Raw genomic sequence first — 24,713 nt, 5'->3', positions numbered from 1 at the left:
AATGAATGCATTAATAATAATGAAGTCTCATAGGCACAAGCATTGGCCAGTGAAACAGGAAATAATAAAATAAGTGATATGTAAACACATTACCATGTCTCATTTGCAGATAGCAGTTTCACAGGTACAAACATATTAAGTCTCATAGGCCATTAAACAATGAAAACAATGACAGTATATACAATACAAAAACCAAAGCCAAAACAAAAGGATATTGTTGAATAATGACAAACTAAGCAAAATGTTTCTGCACTATCTATTCTCTTCTGCCATGAACACTAAACAAACCCATGTTGCTGCTGCGCCTGAGTGACTGATGCTAACTTAAGTTGATGCTGGACAGGATTTACTGAAAGTTTTTCAAAGCACGGCAATCAAACATGGTGTTAATGATAATTCATTTAGAAACTGTAATTCTAATTGTCAGGAATTTTATTGCAGTTTATCATCAAAGCTTTTGTAATTATTTGGAGATACAGTGTGACTCTTGTCTCCTCTGTCTGCCTCTCTGTCTTTCTGTGGGATGTTTTGAGTTCCCCAAAGGACTCCTTTCACAACTCTACAAAGTTACAAAGCATAAAACACATGCAGATGAAGCCAAGCTTTCATGGACACACACATTTAACTGTGGTCCAAGTTTCCTGTACCTGCTGTTTTGCACAGCATCTGCTTTTCTGCAGTGTCTCTGAGGCCTTCCTCAGAAGTTAAGCCGTTTGATTTGGGAGAGAAAATGAGATAAAGACAGAGACTGAGTTTTACCCGTGGATGTCTAACTGGTCGATGTGTGTTTCCACAGGTTTATGTACTGGTCAGACTGGGGAGGTCAAGCCAAAATTGAGAAGTCTGGGCTGAACGGTGTGGACCGACAGGTTCTGGTGTCAGAACACATTGAGTGGCCCAATGGAATCACCCTCGGTAAGGAAGGACAGAAAACATGCTTTGAACATGCAAGGCTCATTGAAGAGCTCTGAAAGCAGTTTTATAAATAAAAGTTATAATTCTGATATTGCTTTAGAAAAGAAAAAAAAAATGTTTGAGTAAAGTCATCACAGAGAGACAATAATGGAGATGCAGAAAAGGAAAGAAACAGAGAGACAAACAGCCGGAGCTGAGAGAAGAAAACAGTCTAGCGGTGCTGCAACCCCTGAGTAGCTCTTATTGTTATGGCTCAGTTTGTGTCTGGCTCTCATCAATCAAGCCGCCGAACACGGGCCTCCGAATTAATAAGCCAGACGCTCTGTGCCGTCAGTACCTCCCGTCATCCCTTTCGACTCCCTCCGCGGCGATAGCCAATTTTTCTCTGCTGCCCTTGCCTGAGGAGAAAGAGAGCCACACAGTTTGCCACACTCGGTGGAATTGAGGTGTCACTACATCTGTATGAAAACAAATTATTTTTTAGAGTAAGGCGAATGAGAGAGTTGGCTGGACTTGCACTATACTTCTGTGGAAGAAGGGGAGGATTTTTTTTCCCCTCGGTCATTGATTTCACACAGAGCAGTGAACAGAGCAGGTGATTGAGTCAGGTGAAGTGAAGCTGTGAATTAAAATAGACTTGTGGTTTTTTGGAAAGATCATGTTAAATTTGTTCCTTCTTAACTTCACTTGGCTGACTTGTTGCCTGTTTTTGTGCTTCCTTACCATATTAAAAGGGAAATCACTGTGTTGTTACAGCCATTATTGTACCAGTCTGGATTTTTTAAATTTATGTCAAAGGAATAGTCAGATTTTCCAAAGTGGGGTGTTATGAGGTAATTATAGCAGATGCCAGTCACCACACCCCCAGTTTGGAGAAGCGGTGAGGAGCACCAGCACTGAAATTAAGTAATGATCCACAGTGATTGTGGTCAGCAGCAAAATATATTCTAGCCACTTAAAAAAATCACTTTCAGTTCAAATGTTCACTATATTTAAAATATTTTCACTGCTTTACTTTGCCATCAGACAGCCTTTTGCAACAGGAAACTGCTGTTATATAAGCAAAATATCGCTCTCTCCAAACCAACCTAACTCTGTAGGTGAAATCAGTCATTTTATCTCGCAGAAAACAGGAGTTGCTGGTCTACTGCTGCCTCCGTCTTTGGGTTTGTTTGTCTCACTGTGTGATTTTGAATGATTCCAAACTAACCTTTTAAAACCTCAAAGTCACACAATAACACAAACAAACTAACATATGGCGGCAGTGGTTGAAAAGCAGTTCACATGTACTGCGAGATAAAATTATGGATTCCGTCTTTGGAGTTTGGTTGGTTTGGGGAGAACGATATTTGGCTTGTATGACTGTGGTTTCCTGTTAGAAAAGGCTTTCTGGTGGCAAAGTAAAGCAGTGAAAATATCCTAATTATAGTGTATACTTAAACATATATTGTTCTTTTTAAGTGGACCTTGTTTAAGTGACTAAGCATCATTTTGTTTCTGAGTCAAGTCCAGAGTGTGTATTTTCAGAGCGGCAGGCTTTTGTTTTCAGGATAACGGGCTTAACTTATATCAACAGACAAATAAACAGCTGATCATTTGTCACTGTCAAAGGATATTGTTGTACTTGTCTTTTGCTCGTGTTCGGTGTCCCTGTGGCCTGCAGGCAAACTGCCTGAGCTTCAAGTCTGAGGAGGGAGGGGAAAAAGCTCGCGTCAATCATACACAGTATGTTAAACAGGGATTCCACCTATCCAATATGCTGTCTGTGGCTCCAGCTCATTTGGACTGCTCATTTTTGAATGCTAGGGTGTTACATATTGCTCCTTTAATAGGTAGCAAGCAAGATTTTTTTATCCTGTAGCACTGTTTTCCACTTTGCAGAAATGTATAAAGGAAATTATTTATTAAAAATGTTCAATATGAAAACAACTTCCTCAGGCTATTCATGCACAACTGGTAATAGCAAAGTCATACTTGGATTATGTTCCTTGCTGTCAGATTTGATGGAATCTGTAAAATTTCAGGTCAAACACAGTATTAGTTTCTGGCCCACAGCCAGAGCACAAAATTGGGCCCTAAAGTAAACAGTACTGGGGGCCGATTACGTGGCGATAGAATTGTAAAACAGCAATGTGTTCCTTGAAAGGAAGTCCAGCAAGACTAATCAATTTGCTCAAGGTCACATATTTTTCCCCAGCAAAGAAGTCAACCGGCAATATTACAATCACATCTGTGTTTTCTCAGCGCAGAGCCTCAGCCGTCACGTCAAAGAAGATTGATGGTGTAGCTACTGGGCCATTACATTCATATACCTCTCACCCCGGGCCTTTTCTCTTGGAATGACCTCACTCTCTCCGTTCGTCTCCTTCTCCCTCCTTCTTTTCTCTCCTCATCCTTGGTTTTGTTCTCTCTCTCTCTCTCTTCCTCCTCCATCTTCTCAGACTTGTCAAACAGACGTCTCTATTGGGTGGACTCCAAGCTGCACCTGCTGTCCAGCGTGGATCTGAACGGAGACAATCGCAAAGTGCTGCTGTCCTCCCATCACCACCTGGGACACCCTTTTGCCCTCACCGTGTTCGAGGTACAGAATCAAATTACGGACACAGAATCAATCCAAACAATATCGGGGATCTTTAAATCTCTCGGTGTGTGGGTTATTTCTTTACAGTGTACAAGAAGAAGAACTTGTGAGTTAGACCATTAACTACCAATAACTTTAATCCATGGAGGCATGTTGTGAAGAGCAAGTTGCAGACTATTGCTAAATTCCTGCAAAGTATAATTTGCTATTTGTCTTCATTAATGAAGATTCTCTTAAGTAGCTGAACATCTAGTTGTGGGTATTAAAGGTTTCCACCTGGAGTCAAGCACAGTCTAACATTTTAGCCCTTGAGATCTGCAAGGTTTTTGCCTCATAAAAATATATGCAAAACCCCTTTTGTTCAGCTACATATGAAGTATTTTAATCCGAGAAAATATCAGACTAATAGAAACATTCAAATAAATACAACTAATTCTGGCATGTGGGTAAAATTGATTTCAAACCAGCTTGCCTGAACAGCACCGACAAAGCTGAGCACAATATTAAAAGAAAATAAGGGGATGATCACCTTGAAATGCAGCATAAATATATGTTTATTTTCATTTCCCCACTTTGGGACTTGGCATTGATCACACTTGGCAGTGTTTGTAGGAGGCGTCTCCCTGAAAGGCAAACAAGGTGCTCACGTCCTTATTTCACCTCCAAAGGTAGATACACACAGAAAAATAGGTCCGTCCTCACTTATCTCTGTCGCGTGGGTGACTTTCATATCTTGTTTGTTGATTTTCATCTTGGCGGTGTATTTCTAGACTCTCAGTGAGCCAAATTTAAGCAACGGACACGAGTTTATTGCTGTTATGGTGTTATTTATAGCTAGTTTTTTCATATTTGAATAACTTCCTTATCAGAGGCGGAGGACTGAAAATACAGCAGAATAAATGCATGTACGGTCTTGATGAATACTTCATCAAGATGAATACTCCAGAGAGATCTTAGGGGAGATAGCAGTGGGGGCGCAGTGAGGGGTGAACCCAAATAAACTCAGTTTATCCACCTCTTTGAAATGAGGCTGAAAGTTTACTTATCTATTTTCAGTCAGCTTTATGAATCAATGAGGGGAAACAAGGTGCGTAAGCTACAGTTTATTCATCTGTGTATTTACCGCTGCACCCCTGGATAGCAGGTCAAGAGCATATGTCATGTAGGACTTGTATATCCAGCATCTTAAACCTGGGAAACTGAGGAGTAATTTAAGATGTAGCTCATTACTATGTCATGTTTTTCTGTAATAAACATTGTATTTTGTTTAGGTGCCTATTCACATTTTGACAGTTTAAAGCGACTGAAGTACATGATGGTGTGTGGCGTCTTCCAAGTTATGTTTTGTAAGATGTTGTAACACTTTTTTGGTTTATTCCATTTTTAGTCTTTTTTCAGTTGCTCACAGATTTTCTGAAAGCATCATTCATTTTCTTAAAACTCAAATACAAAAACTCACAAGCAAAACCCCAAACTCCACAAATCTGTTTGCAAAAGCAAACACTCCATGATGTCCTCTCGAAGTGGAATTTTGTCTTCAAATAAAACACACACAGAATCAAATGATTAGACATTTCTAAGAAGCATCTGAACATTGATGTGCTCAGTGGGAGGACTATGAGGTGCAGAGAGCACTTCTACGCTGCTGCTTTTGCATTTTCAGCATTACAATACATACTAGATATGTTTTCACATGCAAATATAAAACACACTCCACAACTCTGGCATGTTTGTCCTTCAATTTTGTGAAACATGCATGTGTAATTTTGTAAAATACTGTAATTATTAGAGCAATACAGCAACAATCTTGTACATTGAGCATATATCCAATGAAGCCACAATGAAGCGACTCGAATTTTGCTGAACTCTGAGCCCTGCTCCCCTCGTGGCCACGCACTGATTGAACACATGGTTAACCAAAGTAACCTAAATCTCATCAAAGGCAATTGCTCTCCTAGACTGGAATCTCACTCCTTTCACTCTGCCTCCATTGGCATCCACTGCTCTCCAACACGGGAGAACTTCACCTTGCACCTTGCAGTTTTTGTCCATATGATGAGTCGATGGTGCGATTTGTGGTTTGAGCCTTCTGATTGGCAACATTTTCCATGTGAACAGAAGAGATTTTATCAATGACAAATGTGCAAAATGTAGCGAACTGAGTGTAGTGTTTCTTGTAAATGTGGTTTAGAACAGCAAAAAGAGTGAAAAGCAAGAAATGTGTTTGTATTTGTGTAGAACTGTTGTAGGGTAACGTACATAACTTTCAGGTTTTTGGTTACTGTGTCTCAAATTGCATATTTGGTACCATTTTTGACCACTTGAAAATTGATAAGAATGTTCAAAAATCCCTCCAAATTACAACATTATTGAAAGCCAACAAGACTTTGAGGAACACAAAGTAAGGGGGAGACTCTTCTGCACCAATGAAACACAATGTCATTCAAATATGTTGAGATGAGAGGTCGGTGGACTCATTTGCAATTTGCCTACCAGTTTTTTACTCGCCAAAACTTTGCTTAAATTTAGAGCGTTATTCAGCCAACTTCCTGACAAGCTAGCATGACATGATGGGTACCAATGGATTCCTTAGGTCCTCCAGTTTCATATTATTCGAGTATTTTCACTAGCGTTAAAATTGAGCCCACTACAGCCTCTGAAAGACGGCCCAGGACATGGTCATCCCCGTGGAGTTGAAGAGGTCAAAGGACACCTTGTTATTGTAACAAAAGCATACTGATGTTTTCAGAGTACACAACAGAGTGGCTGGTAAGAGAGGCATCAGAGGTTTATAAGTTGAGAGAAATAAGTCAATAGAGGAACATTGTCTGACTGAGAGATTGATTGAGAACAAAAGAGAAATGTTTTAAAATATAGACGCAAGATAAACCCAGTGAAGGCATTATCTTTTCAAGGCCTGACGGGTGTAGAGTCACAGTAGAGTACAGAAATCGATGAAACTAATTTGAGTGTATTTATTGAGGCAGGAGTGAGTCAGTCTGTTAGAGGCCATCAAGTATAGATGACGCTGAAGGTGGAAAAGAGAGGCAGAGGAGAGGGGAGCGAGGATGAGGAGGAGAAAGAGGGAGGTGAAAAGTGAACAGTAGGAAGTGCTTTCTCCATTCCTCTCTGTGATGCACACACTGTGATGATGAGAAGGGAAGAGGAGAGGGGACATCCATCATGTCCAGCTGAGTGTGGCTCAATGTGTGTGTGTGTGTGTGTAAAAAAAAAAGAGAGGAAGAAAACCAACGTTTTCAGGCAGGCACTGAAAGTTCATCCCCAGAGATTAATAGCCCTCAGCTCTTCTGGTCTTTGTTCTGTTGCTTACGATACAGACCAAATTAAAAATCCTTTAGCGGTGCAGCAGATTGTCCCGGTCCCAACAGGCCGATAATGGGAAGTTTGTGTCTTTGGAGTTGCCTGGGTTGAGTTGGGAAGTGAAACAATGGACCGTTTTTGTCCATTTAATTTAGTTTTGGTGTTATCTGGGAAATGAGGTTCAAGGGAACATTTTTGACTCAGTGCCTGGGACTGTTAAACCAGACCCAGTTTAGCCTGGTTATGTAACTTACCATACCAGATAATGGTGCAGCATTTATTGACATTAGACGTTAATAAAAAATAATAACGATCCTATCATTTAGACCAATTTTTCCCACTTCTGACTCAGTGATTACAGACCCATCCAAACTGTTGCAGCAATTCATTTGTCTTCTGTGGGGGACATGACACTAGGGCCTTTATTTCAGACAACATCTATATAGTTTATTAAAGCACATGCTGGGCTTTCCAGTGATGTAACACATATAGGGGGGTTGTGGCCAACAGAGCACATCTTCTATCTTTTCAAAACAGCAGACATTTTTTGGCAGCAAGAATGTTAAGTGATCAGATTTATAAAGAAATACTGTTCTGGTCTCTGGTCTCTTTATGAGAATCCTAACTATATTATATAAAGATTTATAAAGACGTGTATAATCAGCGTCCTTTGTGGAGGACAGTGGAACTTTCTTCTCATTTTCAACTGTTTTCCATACTTCATACAGACTTCTTTGTTCAGCATAAACTGAGGGCTTCAGGCCTCTTTGTGCTGCTGCAGGGCAAGGTTCGATTTTACATTTCAACATAAAAAAAAAAAAAAAGCCAGAGTTAGCTGATGAGATTATTTTCATCTGTGGTCACCGGCCAATTGTTTTATACTTTGAATGTATGAAAGTGATCTGAATATCTTTGGGGTTTGGCTGATTAAGAAAAAAATAACAGCAGATTAATGGATTCAAATTCAGTCAGGAATTTAAGTATTTATTACAACAGATGAAAATACAGTCACGCTTGGTGCTGAAGGCTATATATTCATAAGATGCTCCCTGGATTAGCCAAGCAGCATTCTGAGCTAATCAAGGAGCATAATGCAAAACCCTTAATGTGTGTGTCTAAACAAGACATGAATGTCTTTTAACCTTTGAGCCATGTTAGGACACTGAATTAGTAAGGCTGAGGTTGGGGCAATGGAGCAGTGAGTTTGGAAGAACTGATGTAGCAGTGATCATCGAGGAGGGAGTCATATTTAAATGGATCGCCTTGTTGTGAGAACGGGCTGTGATTGGTGTGTGACTGATTAGAAATGATGAGTCATTCAGTGGGCTGTCGGCTCCTAACAGCTGAAGTGACTGAGTTTCATGTCCTGCATGAAGTAACACAGTGTTTCAGTGGTTAATAGGTGCCTGTCTTTAAATATAACATGACATGTTCAGAATTAACAAAACAAAATAAGAATTATCTTTAATCTACACATTAAAATTATATGACATCATCATCTTTGGGATCAACATTTTTCATCGTTTTCTGGACATTTTATGGTCCAGACAACTGATTGATTAGTCAATAAAATAATAAACAGATTAATCCAGAATGAAAATAATCTGTAGCTGCAGTTCTAAGCTCCTTTGAGCGTGTAAAAGATATGAGGTTTCATAAATATGTGGGTTTTAAAGCTTGTATTGTAGCCTGTACAGCGCCTCATATTCCTGATTGACACACACTGTTAATGTTAAAGTCACTGAGCATATCACACGATACTGATGTGCTAATGTTTCTTAACGCTGCAGAGGAAAGACACAGCGTTCCCACTGTATATCAAAGTCTGAACACGCCACCACCAAACACACACATTAAAAGACACACACATGCAAACCCTTCCAGTCAGTGTCAACCCCCTGCCTAGACACCAAGCCCTGAGGAAATGTAGATGGCAGAGGCTTGCAGAGAGTAATGTTTTCTCTTTCTCTGGCTTTAGTATCATTGCATTACTCTTTATCCCCTCTTTGTTTGACTAGAGGGGATAGAGGAAGAGATGAGATGAGTTTTGGAAGAAGAGGAAGCAGAGAGGGGGGTGCAGGTTGAAAGAAAAAGACAATGGAAATAAACACAGTCAGGCAGGCAGAAAGTAATGGTGTCCTTTTGCTATGAACTCAACATCGTAGGAGGATTTAAACAGGCTTCAATGATCCTGCACACCCACGCAGGTGTTTTTGTGTATTATATGTGATTAGACCTCTGCTCAGGTTGAAGGCGGGTGGCGCTGTGCTGGAAATTTCATGAGCTCACCAAACTACTCAGAATAGTTGGGGCCAGAGGCTTGCTGATGCAGTGAAAACTGGCAGGGCAGTTGGGTAGCTTGCTAGCCATCCTTTGACAGGGAAGGTTAAATAAAAGTGAATGGTGCAACACAGCTATTGTATATTTGGACTTGCCATCTCCTCAAAGGTCAGCACTGTCACGACAGCTTTCTGTTGCTAAATGACATGCGTTTGTGGGTCAAAAGTCATCAAAGTTCATTTCCCCTTCTCAAGTGGATCCTCTGATTATTGCGATTCCAATGGAATGAACTGATTTCACAGCAAAAGTTTGCAGTTTTAAATCCAATCTTTAAATTATGGTATTTGCTTTACTCTAGGAACATCCGAATCTAAATTAAGTTACAGGGATATTAGCTTTGTTCCAAATCATACATTTTTTCCCTATACTTTCAGTTTAGTGCAGCTGCCCATACAAATATAGTTGTATGCATACAATTGGGACATACTACTTCATCAGAACATTGGGCTTTGAACTTTGACCCTTATTCTCATACACCCATCGCAGTCCATAGCGCATAATTGTACAATTAGGAATGCAGCGTCAGTGACTTGTCATCTGTCTGCCCTCTCTTGGCAGTTCTGTCGATGTGACACATCATCTGCTGCACAAAGGATAGTGTGTTAGAAGAGCCAGAAATGTGTGCTGGCCTGCATACTGCAAAATGTGACTGGATACAACAGGACACGCTGACATTTTGGCATTTTGCATTTGATTCTAAATACTATTCTAAATACTGTAGTATGGTAAAAGGTGTATTTGAATGCACCCATTATTTAACCGCTCCCACAAGGTTCCTATTTTACAAAAGTACAGGAACTTTGGGGGTGGGGCCATATATTTGTAATTGACCCTTCCTAAGTCCCGCCCTCTCTGTTGCCCAGTAACAGTTGAGCAAAGTTGGTACCTTGGTCAACTTTGTCCTTATCTTGTAAGGCAATAAATAGGATCACATCTAAAGTTAGCTAATCTTAGCAAGACACTAGCTAACTAGCTAGCTAATGTTATCTTAACACAAGCTAGCTAAATTGCAAGTTAGCTAGTGTGATGCTAGCATTAGCTGACTTTAGATGTGAATATGTATTGCTTTTACAGGTTGCCTAGCAATGTCTTTTCAACATAGACGGGCCTAGCATGTAGCATATCTAAGAACAGGAAACAAGACGGGAAAAAGTTGACTGAGTTACCAAGCTTGCTCAACTTTTCATCAGAGAAAAAAAAATCTGATGCTGCAAACCAGTTTGTTTTTTGTTCATTGTGCTTTGAACATCAACAGATTACAGAAGAAATCACACAACAGAGCATTTATGGGCAGAAGAAACCTCAAATTCCTTGAAAAGAAATACTGAGTGATCATAGATCAGATAGAAAACAGCGTGAACTGGTCGTCAACGTCAGCCGGAGCTGCTTGGTACTTACACCAAAACAGAAAACAGATTTGTGAGTTCATTCACACAGGGATCAATTAAATGAATGAGAGCTGAAGTGAATATTGAGGACTGTAGCATGTGTGACCACAGCTTAAAGAGAATAATGAGGAAAATGCCAGTCAAGTCCTGTCTGTCCACACCCACAGTCCAGATAAGAGGTCTAATCAGCTGAAATAACTGGAAACACCTGTGTGGGTGTAACAGGATTTAATATTTCTCTGTAGCTTAGTGGAGATTAACACAAAATGTCTCCTAACATCATTTGATTCCTACACAGATTTAACACCAGGCCTACATCATTTTTTCATAACTCGTGCAGATACAAGAAAGACTACAAATCAAACCCTCAAAAATCAAACGCTTCAGAAGTTGAGTGGGTTGGCTTTGTTTGAGCTTTCATTTGTAGTGTTCTGGCGTGACATCTGAGTAGGCAGGAGGCCCCAGAAGCTCATCAGGCAGATGTGTCAATCAAAAGGCCCCAGCTATTGTCAGTAGGTTCCTCTGAGACAAAATCATGGCAAAATCATCAAGGGCTGTTCTCCCCTTGACCCCAAAAAGATTTCATATCCATTTAGATGTAATCTCATCCCCTTGACATCCTCACACAGACACGGCTCTGACTGAAGTGATGCATGTGTTCAGGAGAGCATGTGCATGTGCATAAGTTCTGGTCTATCCTTTGACACATGGAAGATTCACCTTGATTCTACAATGAAGAGCACTGACCCGCTCAGGTCCGCTGCTGCTGCTGCTGCTGCTATTTGAAGCTTCAAGGTGAGGAAGAGTGACAGATGCAGAGACTGACAACAAAGAAATCGAAAGAGAAAAGCTGAGGCAGAGACCAACACGGACCGAGACAGACATCCATGGGGAGAGATGGGATGATAGATTTGAGTAAAGTTTTCTCAACATGGCTGATATTTGTCTTTCATTGTTTCAGTCCCGCTGTCATTTGAGTAAAGGTTATCTGAATCTGAGTGAGGGCGAGATGAAGGGATAGCTCAGTGAAAGACGGAAAAGGAGAAGGTGAGAGAAAGGTTAAGTCAGCTGATAACCTAGCACAACTACACACACCGATACACAAATATATACTTATACACACACTGGACAGATATCTGGTTGTACCCCTACAGGTACTTGCCCTTTAAAGAGAAAATACAACTGTGAACACAACCGCAGCCTAATGAAAGAAACACCCACAAGGGCCGTCATCACTCTTTCATCTCTTCGTCTCACGCTCACCTCAGTTGTCTTTTCATTCTTTCTTTTTTTAACCCTCTTGTGGTCTCTGTGTTGTTCTTAATTGATGTCCATCTGCGTAGATAGAGCAATCTGCGGTTGCTGTGGAAACCAAGTGCCATGGCCACTTGTGCAGCGTGTCCTGTTATTGTGAGAAGTTCGAGAGAGAGAGAGAGAGAGACAGAGAGAGAGACAGAGAGAGACAGAGAGAGAGAAGAGAAGTCAAGAACGATGTAAAAGTAAAAGATGAGAGAATGACCTCACAGGTCGGGGCTGGCAGTATTTATTCCTTTATGTCCAAGGAAACTTTGCAACTCTTTATGTTTTGACAATAATGACCAGGGGCCTTAAAACCTTCAGAACTTCAGAAATCCTGTCTGGTATTCCAGAAACATCTAACTGCATTTAGGGGGGGAAAAAACCTATTTGAGGAGAAGTGAGGATGGTGTAGAACCTGTCCTATATTCAAAATAACAAAGAACAAAACAAAACAAAAAAAATGACAAAGAAGACGAGAAACAACATGAACAGAAATATTATGATTGAAAGGCTCCTCAAACCCTATGATGATACTTAAAATTTCATGGACCATGCATTAACGGGTATATATCGACTGCAGAGATGATTAATATGGAATTTGATCGATGTGCTGCATCCATTCAAATCCCTAATCATGGGCCAATAATTGGCAATAAAACTTGCCAAATGCTCTCAAAAAGATATGGTTTCCTTTCCTCCAGCATCACTGTTAATTCCTGCAGCTAATCAAAGCTAAAACTGAACAATTGATTTGGACAAATTGTCCAATATTGCAGCTATCCAGTGACAAGTGAAGTGAGACAGGCATGACAGAGTGAGAATCAATCAGTTGTAATTATGATTTCCTAAGTTAAGATGAGATGATAGGATACAGCCATGAGTTTAGGAATTGAATCTGTAATAGGAAAAGAAGAACAAGCAAGCACATGATTATTTTTTTTCACTAATGAGGCCCCAGGCCTGTAGTCAACAAGGATCTCATGTCTTCTAGTGCTGTTGTTGCTCTTTCTGCCAGACTGTTGCAGCAACAGGTCCTTATATGGTTGATTTTAGGCTGCTGTTCATTGTGAATGGGACCTGGTGTTGTAGCCCGCCGCCACCCGCTGAGTTACAGAGATTTAAAAAGGTGCCCAGCAGCGCTACACTGGAAAGTTGAACTGAACTGTTTGCAAATTTCTTCTAGCACATTGCGAGTGACAACAGTCACACTTGTGGTCAAGCCTGCAGGAACAGAGGCACAGAGTTGTTTATTACTCAACTCCACAAGAGGATTGGGGATTGCTTTTGGTACATTTGCCACATTGGGCATTGCAGCTTCATAACACATGAGGCACACTGGCCCTAAAAGCATTTTTATCGTGCACATTGAAAAAGTAGCAGCTGTGAAATGGTGAATACATTTTTCTGAGTGTCACAGACACCCTTGCAATTGCTCTGTTTATTGTCAGAATTAGGTCAATTTGGTCCAAGTACGATTTGGAAATTCCGGACCTTCTGAATGATTGAACTATTTTATCCCATTCATGTGTTCTGAGAGCCAGCAGGCCGGCTCCGTCAGCAGAACTCTCACACGAGTCTGATCTCGACCGGCTCGGCTAGAAAGGCTCTTTTCGTATTATGAAGCACAAAATCACAAATAACAGATTCCAATTCGGGTAAGAAAATCGAAAACCTCAGAAAATGTCTCACTGCTTTCTCACTGCTTCACATCCCAGTCACCCATGTTGCCATGGTGAAGATGGTGCATTCAGGTGTTAATAAACATTCCAACAATTTGAATTAAATTCCAATGAAGGTACACAAGATCTGCCACAAGAACAAAGAGTATGACTCATACAGAGGCTCAGAAACAGAAAGAGACAGAGAGATGTGTAGTAACCACAGTAACCTAATAGTAACAAGAATACCAAAATTACCACAATTATATTTTTCCTCTCGCACAACCCCTAGAGGCAGATGGTGCATCCTGCATTGAGAAATCCTGTTTTCAAGCTTTTACAACAATTGTCTTTCTCAGGAGAACATCGTCCTTACACAGTAAAAAAAAAAATATGTTGCCTCCTTTGATCATAAAAGCCCACTTTTGTTCTAGTTTTATTAAACTTATTGTGTTTATCCACAGTGCGATGGATAGGCGTGTTATTTTGACTTCAGTGTAAAACAAAAACAAAACATGTCAATCATCTTCTGTTCCATTAAATTTCTTAAATAGAAATAATCATTAAGATGACTAAAAATCAGTGTCAGTATCAGTGTTAATGTTGTGTGTGCCTGTTACTTTATCAAAGGAAGGACTTTGTTTTCATCAATACAAGCTTCATCAACTCATCTTTTATTTTAGTAATTAGCAGTTCCATTTAGATTTCTCATAATACAAAGAGAGGTACTACATTTTAACAAAATATATAGAAAGGTATGATTTGCTCAGCATCACTTGATTGTCAGATTGAGTGTTGGATGCTCAAAGTGTTAAAACAGCACCGTCTTCTCTACAATATAACTTATTCAGTCTGTTCAAACTTCTCCTTGATTAAAATGCAGTGTGTTTAACCTTCTTCAATAAATGATATTTTAGCCTTCAAACCTGTCATTTCTCATATGCCTTCAATTAAAAATTGAATTAAAGTTACCCTGAGCATAAAACACCTGCTTTAAATGTGTTTCTCCCATAAAGTAACTCTACAAACCAAAATATAATCAAGTTTTGTCACTGATGAAGCTGATGAGTAGAGATCTGGGCTCCTATCATGGAAACCTGGTGCAATTAAATGAACATCCCAGGGCAGTGTTTTCACCCAGGCAGTAATAAAATCCCCTGTCACAAACAAAACTGCTACACTGAAGTGCATGAGAGTTTTATCAAACAGCCATTGTTAGGTTGGTCGTACTGTAAATCTCTGCAGCGAACTGCAGAATGTGCTTTTCTTTCATCAAAAAAAAAACCTCCCAGTGGATTTCCTTGGACGATTGCTGTTTACCATATTTAAAGATGAAATGAAATTTATTCTAAATAAATGAAATGCATTTGTATGCAGACAGTGTAAATGTCCACTTGGGAAATGGCAGCATATTGTAGTTAACGGGCACAAATGAGTTTTAATTACTGTACCGCAAATAAAAAAACAACTAACTTTCATTCAGCTTTGTGTTCGTCTGCAGTCAGAACAATTTCTGCAACAATGTCAGTCTGTTGGGTTAAAGTCTGGAAAAACGACTTTTGCAGAAAACAAAAAATCACAGCGCTCGCTATCGTCCCCTCGTCCTGGAGACAGTTTTGGACAGTAGAGAAACTTTTCGTTACAAATCAAACTATTACATTTATGCATCATGGACTATATATAATTTTAAGCGTTTGGTGGTCAAATTGGAAAAACGTGAGGCGTCACTGGCACAAACTCTACTTTACGTCAAGCACACGCTGTCAAGGTGTTTAAAATAAAATTAACTATGAGAGTTGTTCAAAGTGTGTCTATGTAAATTTCTATCACCCTGCACCAATCAGAAACAGGTTCATATTTGCACTGCTGTTTGCAGTGATGTATTTGTTGATTACCCAGTGATCAACTGCTGACTGAAGAAAAAATAAAAACTGATTGAGCCTAAACACCTAAATAATAATTCATTTAAATGCTTTATTCAGATGTAAGTTCTGGGAAGTGGAAGAACTCCAATGGCAGTTATTGTTATTAAACAATATTTATTATGTATAATGAAAAAAAGAAGCACCATTTAGGACAGTTGTAGTTTATTCTGGAACAGTTGAAAATAGAATTCAGGACACAGAGAAAAAAATTTCTATCGAGCCTTGGAGTAAAATGAAACTTGACACATTAAAACTAAAAGAGCAATTCAGAATTTTTTTTTAGTTGATTTTAAATGTGACTTTAACTTAATATGATTGTTTTTATTCTTTTTATACCTATATCAAGGTTATTTTAGAATATATTATTTATAATTTCTCATGCTGTTGTCTTAATGAATGTATATTCATATCTTTGCTATTTTATTATGCTATTTCTTTGATATAATCATTATTATTATCAGTATTGTTTTAATTTTTGACTCTGTACTCAGGTGTTACTTTTAATTGGGATCTCAATGTGACTTCCTGATTAAATAAAGTATGTGTAAGGAGGTTGAGGGCTTTGGCCTCCAGAATGTATTCATGTATATATATATATATATATATATATTTTTTACCCTCCCTGTTTTTTCTATCCAGGATCGTGTATATTGGACAGACTTGGAGGATGAAGCAATCTACAGCGCCAACCGACTGACAGGACACGATGTGGCCAAGGTGGCAGAGCACCTCAACAATCCGCTGGACCTGGTGGTGTTTCATGAACAAAGGCAGCCCAAAGGTAAGATGAGCAGGGAAAATGCTGAGAGACTCAGCAGCTATGATAAGACTTTTCGGTGCTTGTTTGTTTCTAGGGCAGTGTGGTTAAAGACAGAGCAGCCACAGCGAGCTGATTAGATGAGTATCTACAGGTGGTGATCGGCCTGCATAGCAAATTGGGTTTCACGGGCTCTGATTGCTCCATGTACCAGTTAGGTGCAATGACTCTATCTAAGTGCAGACGCAGAAACAATCTCACTCTCTGGTAACAAAGCCTTGAATCATCCGAGCGTAGACCAAAGTATCCACTTATTAAAACTGTCTGAAAACAGCAAATAACCTGATGTGTGTGTGATTAGACTGATGTGTGTGCTGTGCATGTCAAATCATGAGGTATTTTTCCCAGGTGTGCGAAAAACACCTGTTTGTGTGTGTGTGTGTGTGTGTGTGTGTGTGTGTGTGTGTGTGTGTGTGCGCGTGCTGGTTAGCGTGTCTGACAGTGTGTATAAGCAATTTGCTTGTGTGATTCAGTGTTTTCATGCTTTGTTTTCTCCCCTCACTCAGAGCTCAAAGCAGTCTTGTCTGAGTGCCAGGAGCTAATTGCATTCTCTCATTAATAAATCAAGAGTTCTGCTCAAAGAGATATCACAGAATTAAGCTTGTTTTTTTTTTCCAAAATTCTAACAAAAGCAAGACACCAAAAAAAACCAAAAAAAAAACAGGTCCAACTAGACTGAATGAAGACGTACGGAGCAAAACAAATTACCCTGTGAAGATACAAGTAGCACCGATACACTGATGTGACCTCGAGTCAGGGTTTTCTTACGGCTGCTGGAAATCCTTGAAAACGCTTGAATTTTAATGCAACATTTTCAAGGTTTAAAAAGTCCTTGGATTTTGGATAAATAGCCTGAAACTGCTTAAAATTGTAATCAAATTACTTTAATAATAAATCACTCTCTTACTGCATTGTTTTCCTATTAGATAAAAAAATAAATTAAACAAAATTAAAACAACTCAGCTTGAGCCTCACTTGACGCTCTGCACGTGTGGCTACACATCGGAGGTTAACAGACCTCATCATGCCTGGACGTTGCTCTTTCAGTGAGCGTGGGCTTAAAATCAGGATTTTATTGAAACTGAGGCTATTTGTCTAAGTAAGTGTTTGAGTGACTGTTTTATATTGGCTCAGCAAAGTTTTACAGGATGCCAAGTCCACTTACAGACAGGTGACACATTTTGAAACACAAAACTTTGTTGTGCTTTGCTTTAATTTGTCACCCCTCTGTAGAATCCTATCACAAAACAGAACTTTTAGAAAAAGTGATCGACATCTTTAACCGTTTTATGGACCAAACAACTAATTGATTAGCCCAGAAAATAAGCAACAGATTAATCAATAATGAAAATAATTGTACGTCGCAGCCCTAATGTATATCGTTTACTGTTTTACTCCTTTACCACAGCTATGAGGTGCTGGGAAAGCTTGAAAATACACCTTGAAAGTGCTTGAAAAGCGCCTAAACTTGATTTAGGAAAAGTTGTAGGAACTCTGTTGAGTGAAACTGTTTGCGAGGTCAGAACTTTCCTCTGTTTGTTTCAATAAGCTGATCCAAACAAAACCCAGACGGGACGATCGTCTCTGAGGAACCGGTTTCCACAATACACATCCACACATTCAAATATGGCTCCAGCCAATTCAGCACATTCATTTTTTACACACTTCCTCAAAAGAGCCTTTCTTCCTATCCTCTCTTTGTTGTGCCTTTTTTATTATTTATTTATTTTTTTTTTTTGTCCATCCAGCTGCTCTTTGAAGCATGTTTCAGTTTTCATTCTTAGACCTGAGGGAGGCAGAGCAGAGGAGGAGGAAGGGACACTGGAGCTACTGCAACTTCAGAACAACATCATTTTGCAAAATTATCTCAGTCTCTCTCCTGTCTGCCATTATATCTCTCCGTCTTATTTTATTTCTTTTCCTGATTTCCTCTTCATCCCCTCTGTCCCTCTCCTCGCCCCCCCAGCACAGAATTTAAATGAGTTGTTATAATGTGTCACGGCATTTCGAAGACTTGCTTTTAGCCAAAGAGCATCATTTCTTCTTAATATGGAAAGCAGGTATAGAATATATTTGGAGCTTTGAAGAATTTCGTTTAGACAGCTGTTCATATTACACACTTGTCATGCTGAGATGCTGAACGCAGAGCACAAATGTATTCTCAGCCTATTAAAATCTCGCTGTGTGTAGTGAGTGATATCGCTGCTTCCTCCTGACGGCTGATGTGCAGCTCTCTAAAACTATGCATGACTCAGGAGGCAGAATCGACCGCGACCTGACCTAATTCTGGTGCTTCCCCACATGACAAGAGTAGCGATATTTTTCCATGAGTGTGAGCTTTGGGTTAGGACACTGTGTGTAAATTTTTCATTTGAGTGCAGACCTGAAAAAAAGAAGTTAGACATCCGTGCCCCAAGCACTTCTTTACTGGGCTGGACAAAAAGGTAGTGGAATAAACATTAATATCCAAAAAACACTGTTGATGTTTTTCTCAGGAGCTACTGTATGTTGTTTGGTTTGGTTCCTACCTATTAACCTAATTTTGCGAGTACCAACTCACCAACTCTGGTTTGGTCAGAATAAATCCTTAAATCGTCGCATTAGATGTGAAAATAGTTTGGCTCCACAGGTTGTTTTCCTCTTACTTTCCTCAAGTGAGTGCATACTATGTCTCTAAAATAAAATGTCAAAAAACAAAAAAACAACCGGTAATGGACTTGTTAATAGCTGGCAGCCAATATAATCATCCAACTCTACTGTCTGCTACAACTTTGATCCCAGACTGAGAATGTTGAAGACTCTGTTAGGCTAACACAACAATGTCTTTCATATTCTCTAAATTCTCCCACATAAGAAATGGATTATTGTATAAAAATATTTTCATGCAGTTGACAAATATTGTGTCACACCCAGAATACAATAGAAGTGCAAAATAAAGCCAGGCCCAATGAGAATTGACCCCAGCAATCCCAAATTTGGGACGTGTGGGGTTTCCTCCACACGTCTGAAAAAACTCAGAAGCAGTAGTTTCAAATATAAAGGTCTTTTAGGTAGCTATGTTTATGTGACTCACATAAACACCAATCAAGGTTTACTAGAAATTGTGACTATTTCATGGAAGATGAAATTACCATAATTTATATGTTTGCCATTAATCTAGAGACTTAAAAAACTTCAATCATGGAAAAAGTTTAAAAGATCTTAGAGAACATGACAAATATTGCTGTGTTTGGTTCTAACGTTTATAGCGGTATCTCAAAACCTAAAGCACTTCTGCTCTTCCTGCTAGCCTTGGTGTTTCTAAATTTGGCTTCCAGTATAATCGCTACAAGCACACCACACTAATGCTGTCACATTTCAAGACTTTTTAAAATGATCAATCTAAGCTGTAGAAACATAAAATCCAAAAATAAATTTGGAATTATATATGTTGGGATGTTTTGTTAAGTCACATACTTGTGTTTAGAGTCATTTTTCATACCATCAGCTTGAATGGAGTTCACGATTACTTTGACAGTTTTGATGCTGACCGAGATCCAAAACTAGGTCTCTGTCTTCAATTCTTAATAGGCTTTTCCTCTTAACTATTCTAGTCTACTGTACATGTAAACCTGTGTGCTCATCACCCGGGCGCTGACATGGGATTTCAATTTGCAGAACATCTGGAGGAAGCACCAAATATTTATAAATGTCATGAATCAAAGTTTATGAAGTTTTCAGAAGAGTTGCAAGGCTTCAAAACTGTTTTGTTTCATTGACAACTTTTTTTTTATTATTATTGACAAAATCGAGACGACAAAATTCATTCATGACAAAGACCTCTTTTGTCAACAAATAAAAACAAGATGGAAATGTCCAGTTAATCTCCAAACTAATCCAGTCTTGTTGTGTGGTAGGGAGGGACAGATTGGAAAGAGAACCAATGAGATCTAACCTCTTTGTTTGGTGGGGAGGCTAAATGCACACTTTTGATCTACCCTGGAACAGCACCTCATAAACTGTAATGTTACAGAAATGTCAGCGTTTCAAAATATGCAAAGCAAAAAAGTCATTTATTTTATGTTATTTAGAAACAAGAGAAAATGTACAAACTCATATTTGTCTTCTTAATCATCTTTTTATTTCTGTTTGTGTCTCTCAAGCTCCTGACACCTGCAACATGGGCAGCCTGCCCAACGGTGGCTGTGAGTACCTGTGCCTGAAGGCCCCCCAGATCACAGACCACTCTCCCAAGTACACCTGTGCCTGTCCTGATGGCATGGAGCTGGGACCAGACATGAGGCGCTGTGCTGTAGGTAAGTCGGTCACGCTCTGAGTCAGTAAATCACAGCAGTCCAGGACCGCGCTTAATTCAAAGGATTGTGCTGTGGACAGTCACATGAAGTCTACATCGCTGTGATCACAGTGACGTGATGGAGTGCGAGGCCATAAGGAAATTAAACTGGTTTCACTTTCTCAACTCTTCCACTTCATAATTAAGTATTTATACATATCTTTTAAATGTTCCACTTTAAACTATTCAGAACGTTGGTGGGGTTCAGCTTCACCACCGTGGGAAATGTTTTCCTCGCAATTGTAGGCTGAAGGAAATACTAAAAGGTTATTTTTCTGTCGCATACGATAACTTGAATCTTGGCCTGTCATGTCAAATTTGATTTAGGTTCTCCTCTCACCACAGCCAGACCAACACATTTCTTAATAGGTTCCAGTGCTGGTATTCCCACATGAACTTTCCACCCCAGACTGCTTGGGCAAGATGACACACTGACTTGACACTTCCTGCCCAACACTGAATGTTAAAAAAATGTTTCTCAATCAGAGAGCTCACAATCCCAGAAACTTTTAAAGTGAGGATAAAGGGTAATGAACTAGAGACTGTGCAGGATTTTAACTACCTTGGAATTGTTTTTCTCTCTGTTAAGGTTTGTAAAACACATAAAAAAAAAGTTAAAGTGTTAGGGCTAATCTTCAAACCTTGAGGCAAAGCAAACACCGCTTACCATTTACTGCAGCTTCTCTTTTCTTCTTGAAAAATATATTTATTGGGTTTTTCAAAATGAACCGAACAGATACGCTTAAAGGTCTACATTCCAATTAGAAAATAAAACAAAATAAAAACACAAAAAAGGGGGAAAACCCTGCTTTTCTACAGTGGAAGGACATTTAAACGAACATCGAACTGTGGGCGCCTTGGTGCTCTTCCAGGCAGCTGCGATACGGTGTTTTGCCTGACAGTCTTAATGTAGGTGGAAGTTGTCCAAGGATAAATACCCGAGGGCAGACCGACCACCTAACAGAGATATCAGATATAGTTTGTGTGACCTCTTTCCAGATTTTTTAAATTTTGGAGCAGCTCCAAAGGCAGTGGATTTATGCGTCTTCTTCTAGGCGACATTCAGTGAAGCTCAGCACCTCATTCATTCACATCTCCCTCTCTCTCTTACCCTCTTTACTGCTCATTCTCGATCAGCTGATTATGGGTGTTCTCTTGTCAGTTGAGCAACCAGATGTCACGGCTGTCTCCATCAGCCATCCATCACATCGTCGCCCACAAACTTTAAAATCTGCCTTCTTTCTGCTGCTGTCAGCTGTCATTTGAGTGCAGAGTCTCCTCCACCTCATTCACCTCCGGTTCTTAATACTTAGTGCCCAGTTTGAGCTCATTGCAAGTCCACTCCTCATCATATCCTGATCTTTAGTCATCCCTTCTTCACCATCAGTGTCTAGACTCCAACCTCATCCAGATGATGTCAATTAAATATATTTCATACACTCAGAATGAAGTGTCTCCTGGTTGAAACACGTGAAAAAGGGTTATTATTATCAAAACAATGTAACAGGGAGAGGGTTATGTATGTAAATATGCATGATCCATTTAAATTCTGTCATCTTAAATCTGGTGTTGGTAGTCTGACTTTGTGCATCTTGACAAACTCTCTTCCAGTCATCCTCAGAGATTTATACATCTGAGTCAATAAAGCAAGATTTAATACAGCTTTAGCTATTCTGCATGCAGTGACCTATTTTCTCACCTTTTATATTGTATTGCGTCTTAGTTTCAGGCATCAGCCTCCATCATTAAATGACTAACATCCCTCTGCAACCAAGATATCAAAGTTCTGGATAGCGATACTTTAAAGAAGTACAGTCTTCTCAGTTTTGACAAATTCATAAATTAATCTAATCTCACATTTACATTCAACTCCACCATCTTGCTCCATCTATTTTTAATACTTTATGAGTAACTATACCAAACTATACTGCCACTGACACTGAGTTACTTTAGACAGAATCAAAGGAATCCCCTACCTGCCATTTTAAAATGTTTTATCCAACAATAAAGACGTGTACAGTACGTCAGACACTGCTTTTGCAATTGTCCATGCTTCTTATAGTTGTACTTTACAAATAATCATATAAACTAGCAAATGCAAAAAACAGTACCTAATAGAATAACAATAGAAGTAAGAAAAGTTAAGTACAAAAGTGAACTAAAACATTAAAGTAGTACTGGCAATTACATAGAAAAGTAATATTGGCAATGAAAATGAGAAGTAATATGAAAGGTGTACTCATCAAATCATAACAAACTGTTCTATCGACTATTGCAGCTTTTGTCCAAATCCAGTATTCACTGGTATCAGCCTTCAATAATGCAATTTGTTCAGATTTTATCGTATTAATTATGACTGATTCAAGTGCCTGCTCCTTCAGAGAATTCAATACCTTTACTTATTTGCAACACTATCTTAGGAAGTGGGTCAGGGATTCTCCCAGCCCCCCAACCCGTGTTCCCAGCACACCTCCATTATTTCACTGACCTGACTTCACTGCTCAGCCCGTCCCCAGCCTCTGCAGTCACCACATTTGTTAAGCTGTTATCCTTAATGAACCCTCTCGGTTTTGCACTTCATGTTTGCACAAGTGAGGAGAAAGGAGCCGACACAGAGAGAGGGGAGAAAGAGAAATGATGATGTATGTGGGCTACCATTCAGAGAATCCCTCTGAGGAAGGACGGCACAGGGAACATGGCCACTGAGCATACGGAGAGAGAGAGAGAGAGAGAGAGAGAGAGAGAGAGAGAGAAAGAGAGAGAATACTGCACTCACAGTTTGAGGACTTCCAATGCAATACTTGTATTTCTGCTGAGCACTTATTAACATTTGAAAAAGTGTCCCCTTACATTATGTTCTTCTTGCTCTCTGCTTTATGTCTCTGTCTATTTTGCAGCAAAGCCTTATCGGTTTTGCTGCAAACGTAAAAGGAAGAAATTCAGTGAAATCAATTTTCGTACACTGTTGTTGGGTTGTCTAGTAATGCAAACAGAAAGGTATGTCAACAGTGACCTGAGCATGTGTTTCATACAAAAATGTGATCAAAGACAGAGATGGAGGTGATAAAAAGATGCCAGTTATCTTAAGCTGAACACTCTCTATATAGTGTGGCTGTTGTGTTACCTCTCTCTACATAACAGTGTTCATCATTACTGTCCCTGTAAAAAACAACAAACATGACTTTTTAAAAAAGATGGGGAAGGGAATAGCTGATATACCCTCTAAGATGAAGCATGGGTTCATTAGCCACATTAGAGGAAGCAGTAATTCACTATTTTCTTTTATTGATGGTCAGTGGATACAAAGCAGTATGTTATTGCTCTAAAATGTCTATTATCCAAACTATAAGTATGACAAATTGAAGAGTTTGGTCTTTGTACGGCTTAACAGCAGAGCGCGGTTGATTGCTTTGAACATCAATACTGCGGTATGTCCTTTTAACATTATCATTATTTTAACATTATCATCCAGCTCTACAAAAACTCTGGGGAACAGGGACCATGCTGTAATTTTTTCATTTCCGATTATAAGCTGTATATTTATTAATTGTGCAAGATAGGCGAGTGAACCAGAAAACATATGAGACATCACAAGGCAATAAAGAAGAGGAGCTGGAGATTTCACATTTAGATTTTATGCACAGGCATGCATGCACATCACGTTATTTCAGGTAATTTAATTCAAATACTTTTGTCTTCTGTGTCAAACAACCACAAATTCCTTCCTAAGTCCTGCCCCTTCTGTTACCTGGGTCAGAGTTCTCCTTTCTTGTATTACGCTTGTTTATGTCGAGGAGAAAACAACATTTTGAAGATGATTAAAAAGATGTTGCTGGGTGACCTGTGACATGTAAGGAGATATTTAGTTAGCTGATGTTTAAAAAAAAGGGAATCGTGTGTGTAAGGTTACAGGGGAAGAGAGAGGAAAAGACAGAAGGAAAAAAGAAAATCAAAAAAGAAAGCCAACTAAAGAAACAGGAGGTGGCAGTCGGGGGTTTGTCTTCTGGGCCGTCCACAGGGATGAAGAGGCATTCAGGAGTAGAGCTGGGACGTGATGTGACATTTATTTATCCACTAAGTCATTTGCATTTTATTTTAGCTATTTATTTCTTCATTTTGATTTGAATTTTCCGTTC

At 39.4% G+C, this 24,713-nt stretch overlaps 1 protein-coding gene across 2 annotated transcripts in view; it reads left to right on the top strand.

Annotated features, from left to right (window-relative positions):
* Window positions 1–24,713, top strand: part of lrp8 (low density lipoprotein receptor-related protein 8, apolipoprotein e receptor) — a 246,160-nt gene that overhangs the window by 206,464 nt on the left and 14,983 nt on the right. For both annotated transcript variants that reach the window (XM_084723705.1, XM_084723704.1), the window contains exons 12-15: window positions 797–915; window positions 3,357–3,496; window positions 16,067–16,208; window positions 20,387–20,539. In XM_084723705.1, the coding sequence (XP_084579831.1) occupies window positions 797–915; window positions 3,357–3,496; window positions 16,067–16,208; window positions 20,387–20,539 (554 nt within the window). The remainder of the gene's footprint in view (window positions 1–796; window positions 916–3,356; window positions 3,497–16,066; window positions 16,209–20,386; window positions 20,540–24,713) is intronic.

The sequence above is a fragment of the Lutjanus erythropterus genome, chromosome 7 (genome assembly GCF_056507025.1).
Source record: "Lutjanus erythropterus isolate fLutEry1 chromosome 7, fLutEry1.hap2, whole genome shotgun sequence".
Classification (NCBI taxonomy): Eukaryota; Metazoa; Chordata; class Actinopteri; order Lutjaniformes; family Lutjanidae; genus Lutjanus; species Lutjanus erythropterus.
This window is presented reverse-complemented; position numbering and strand designations above follow the sequence as displayed.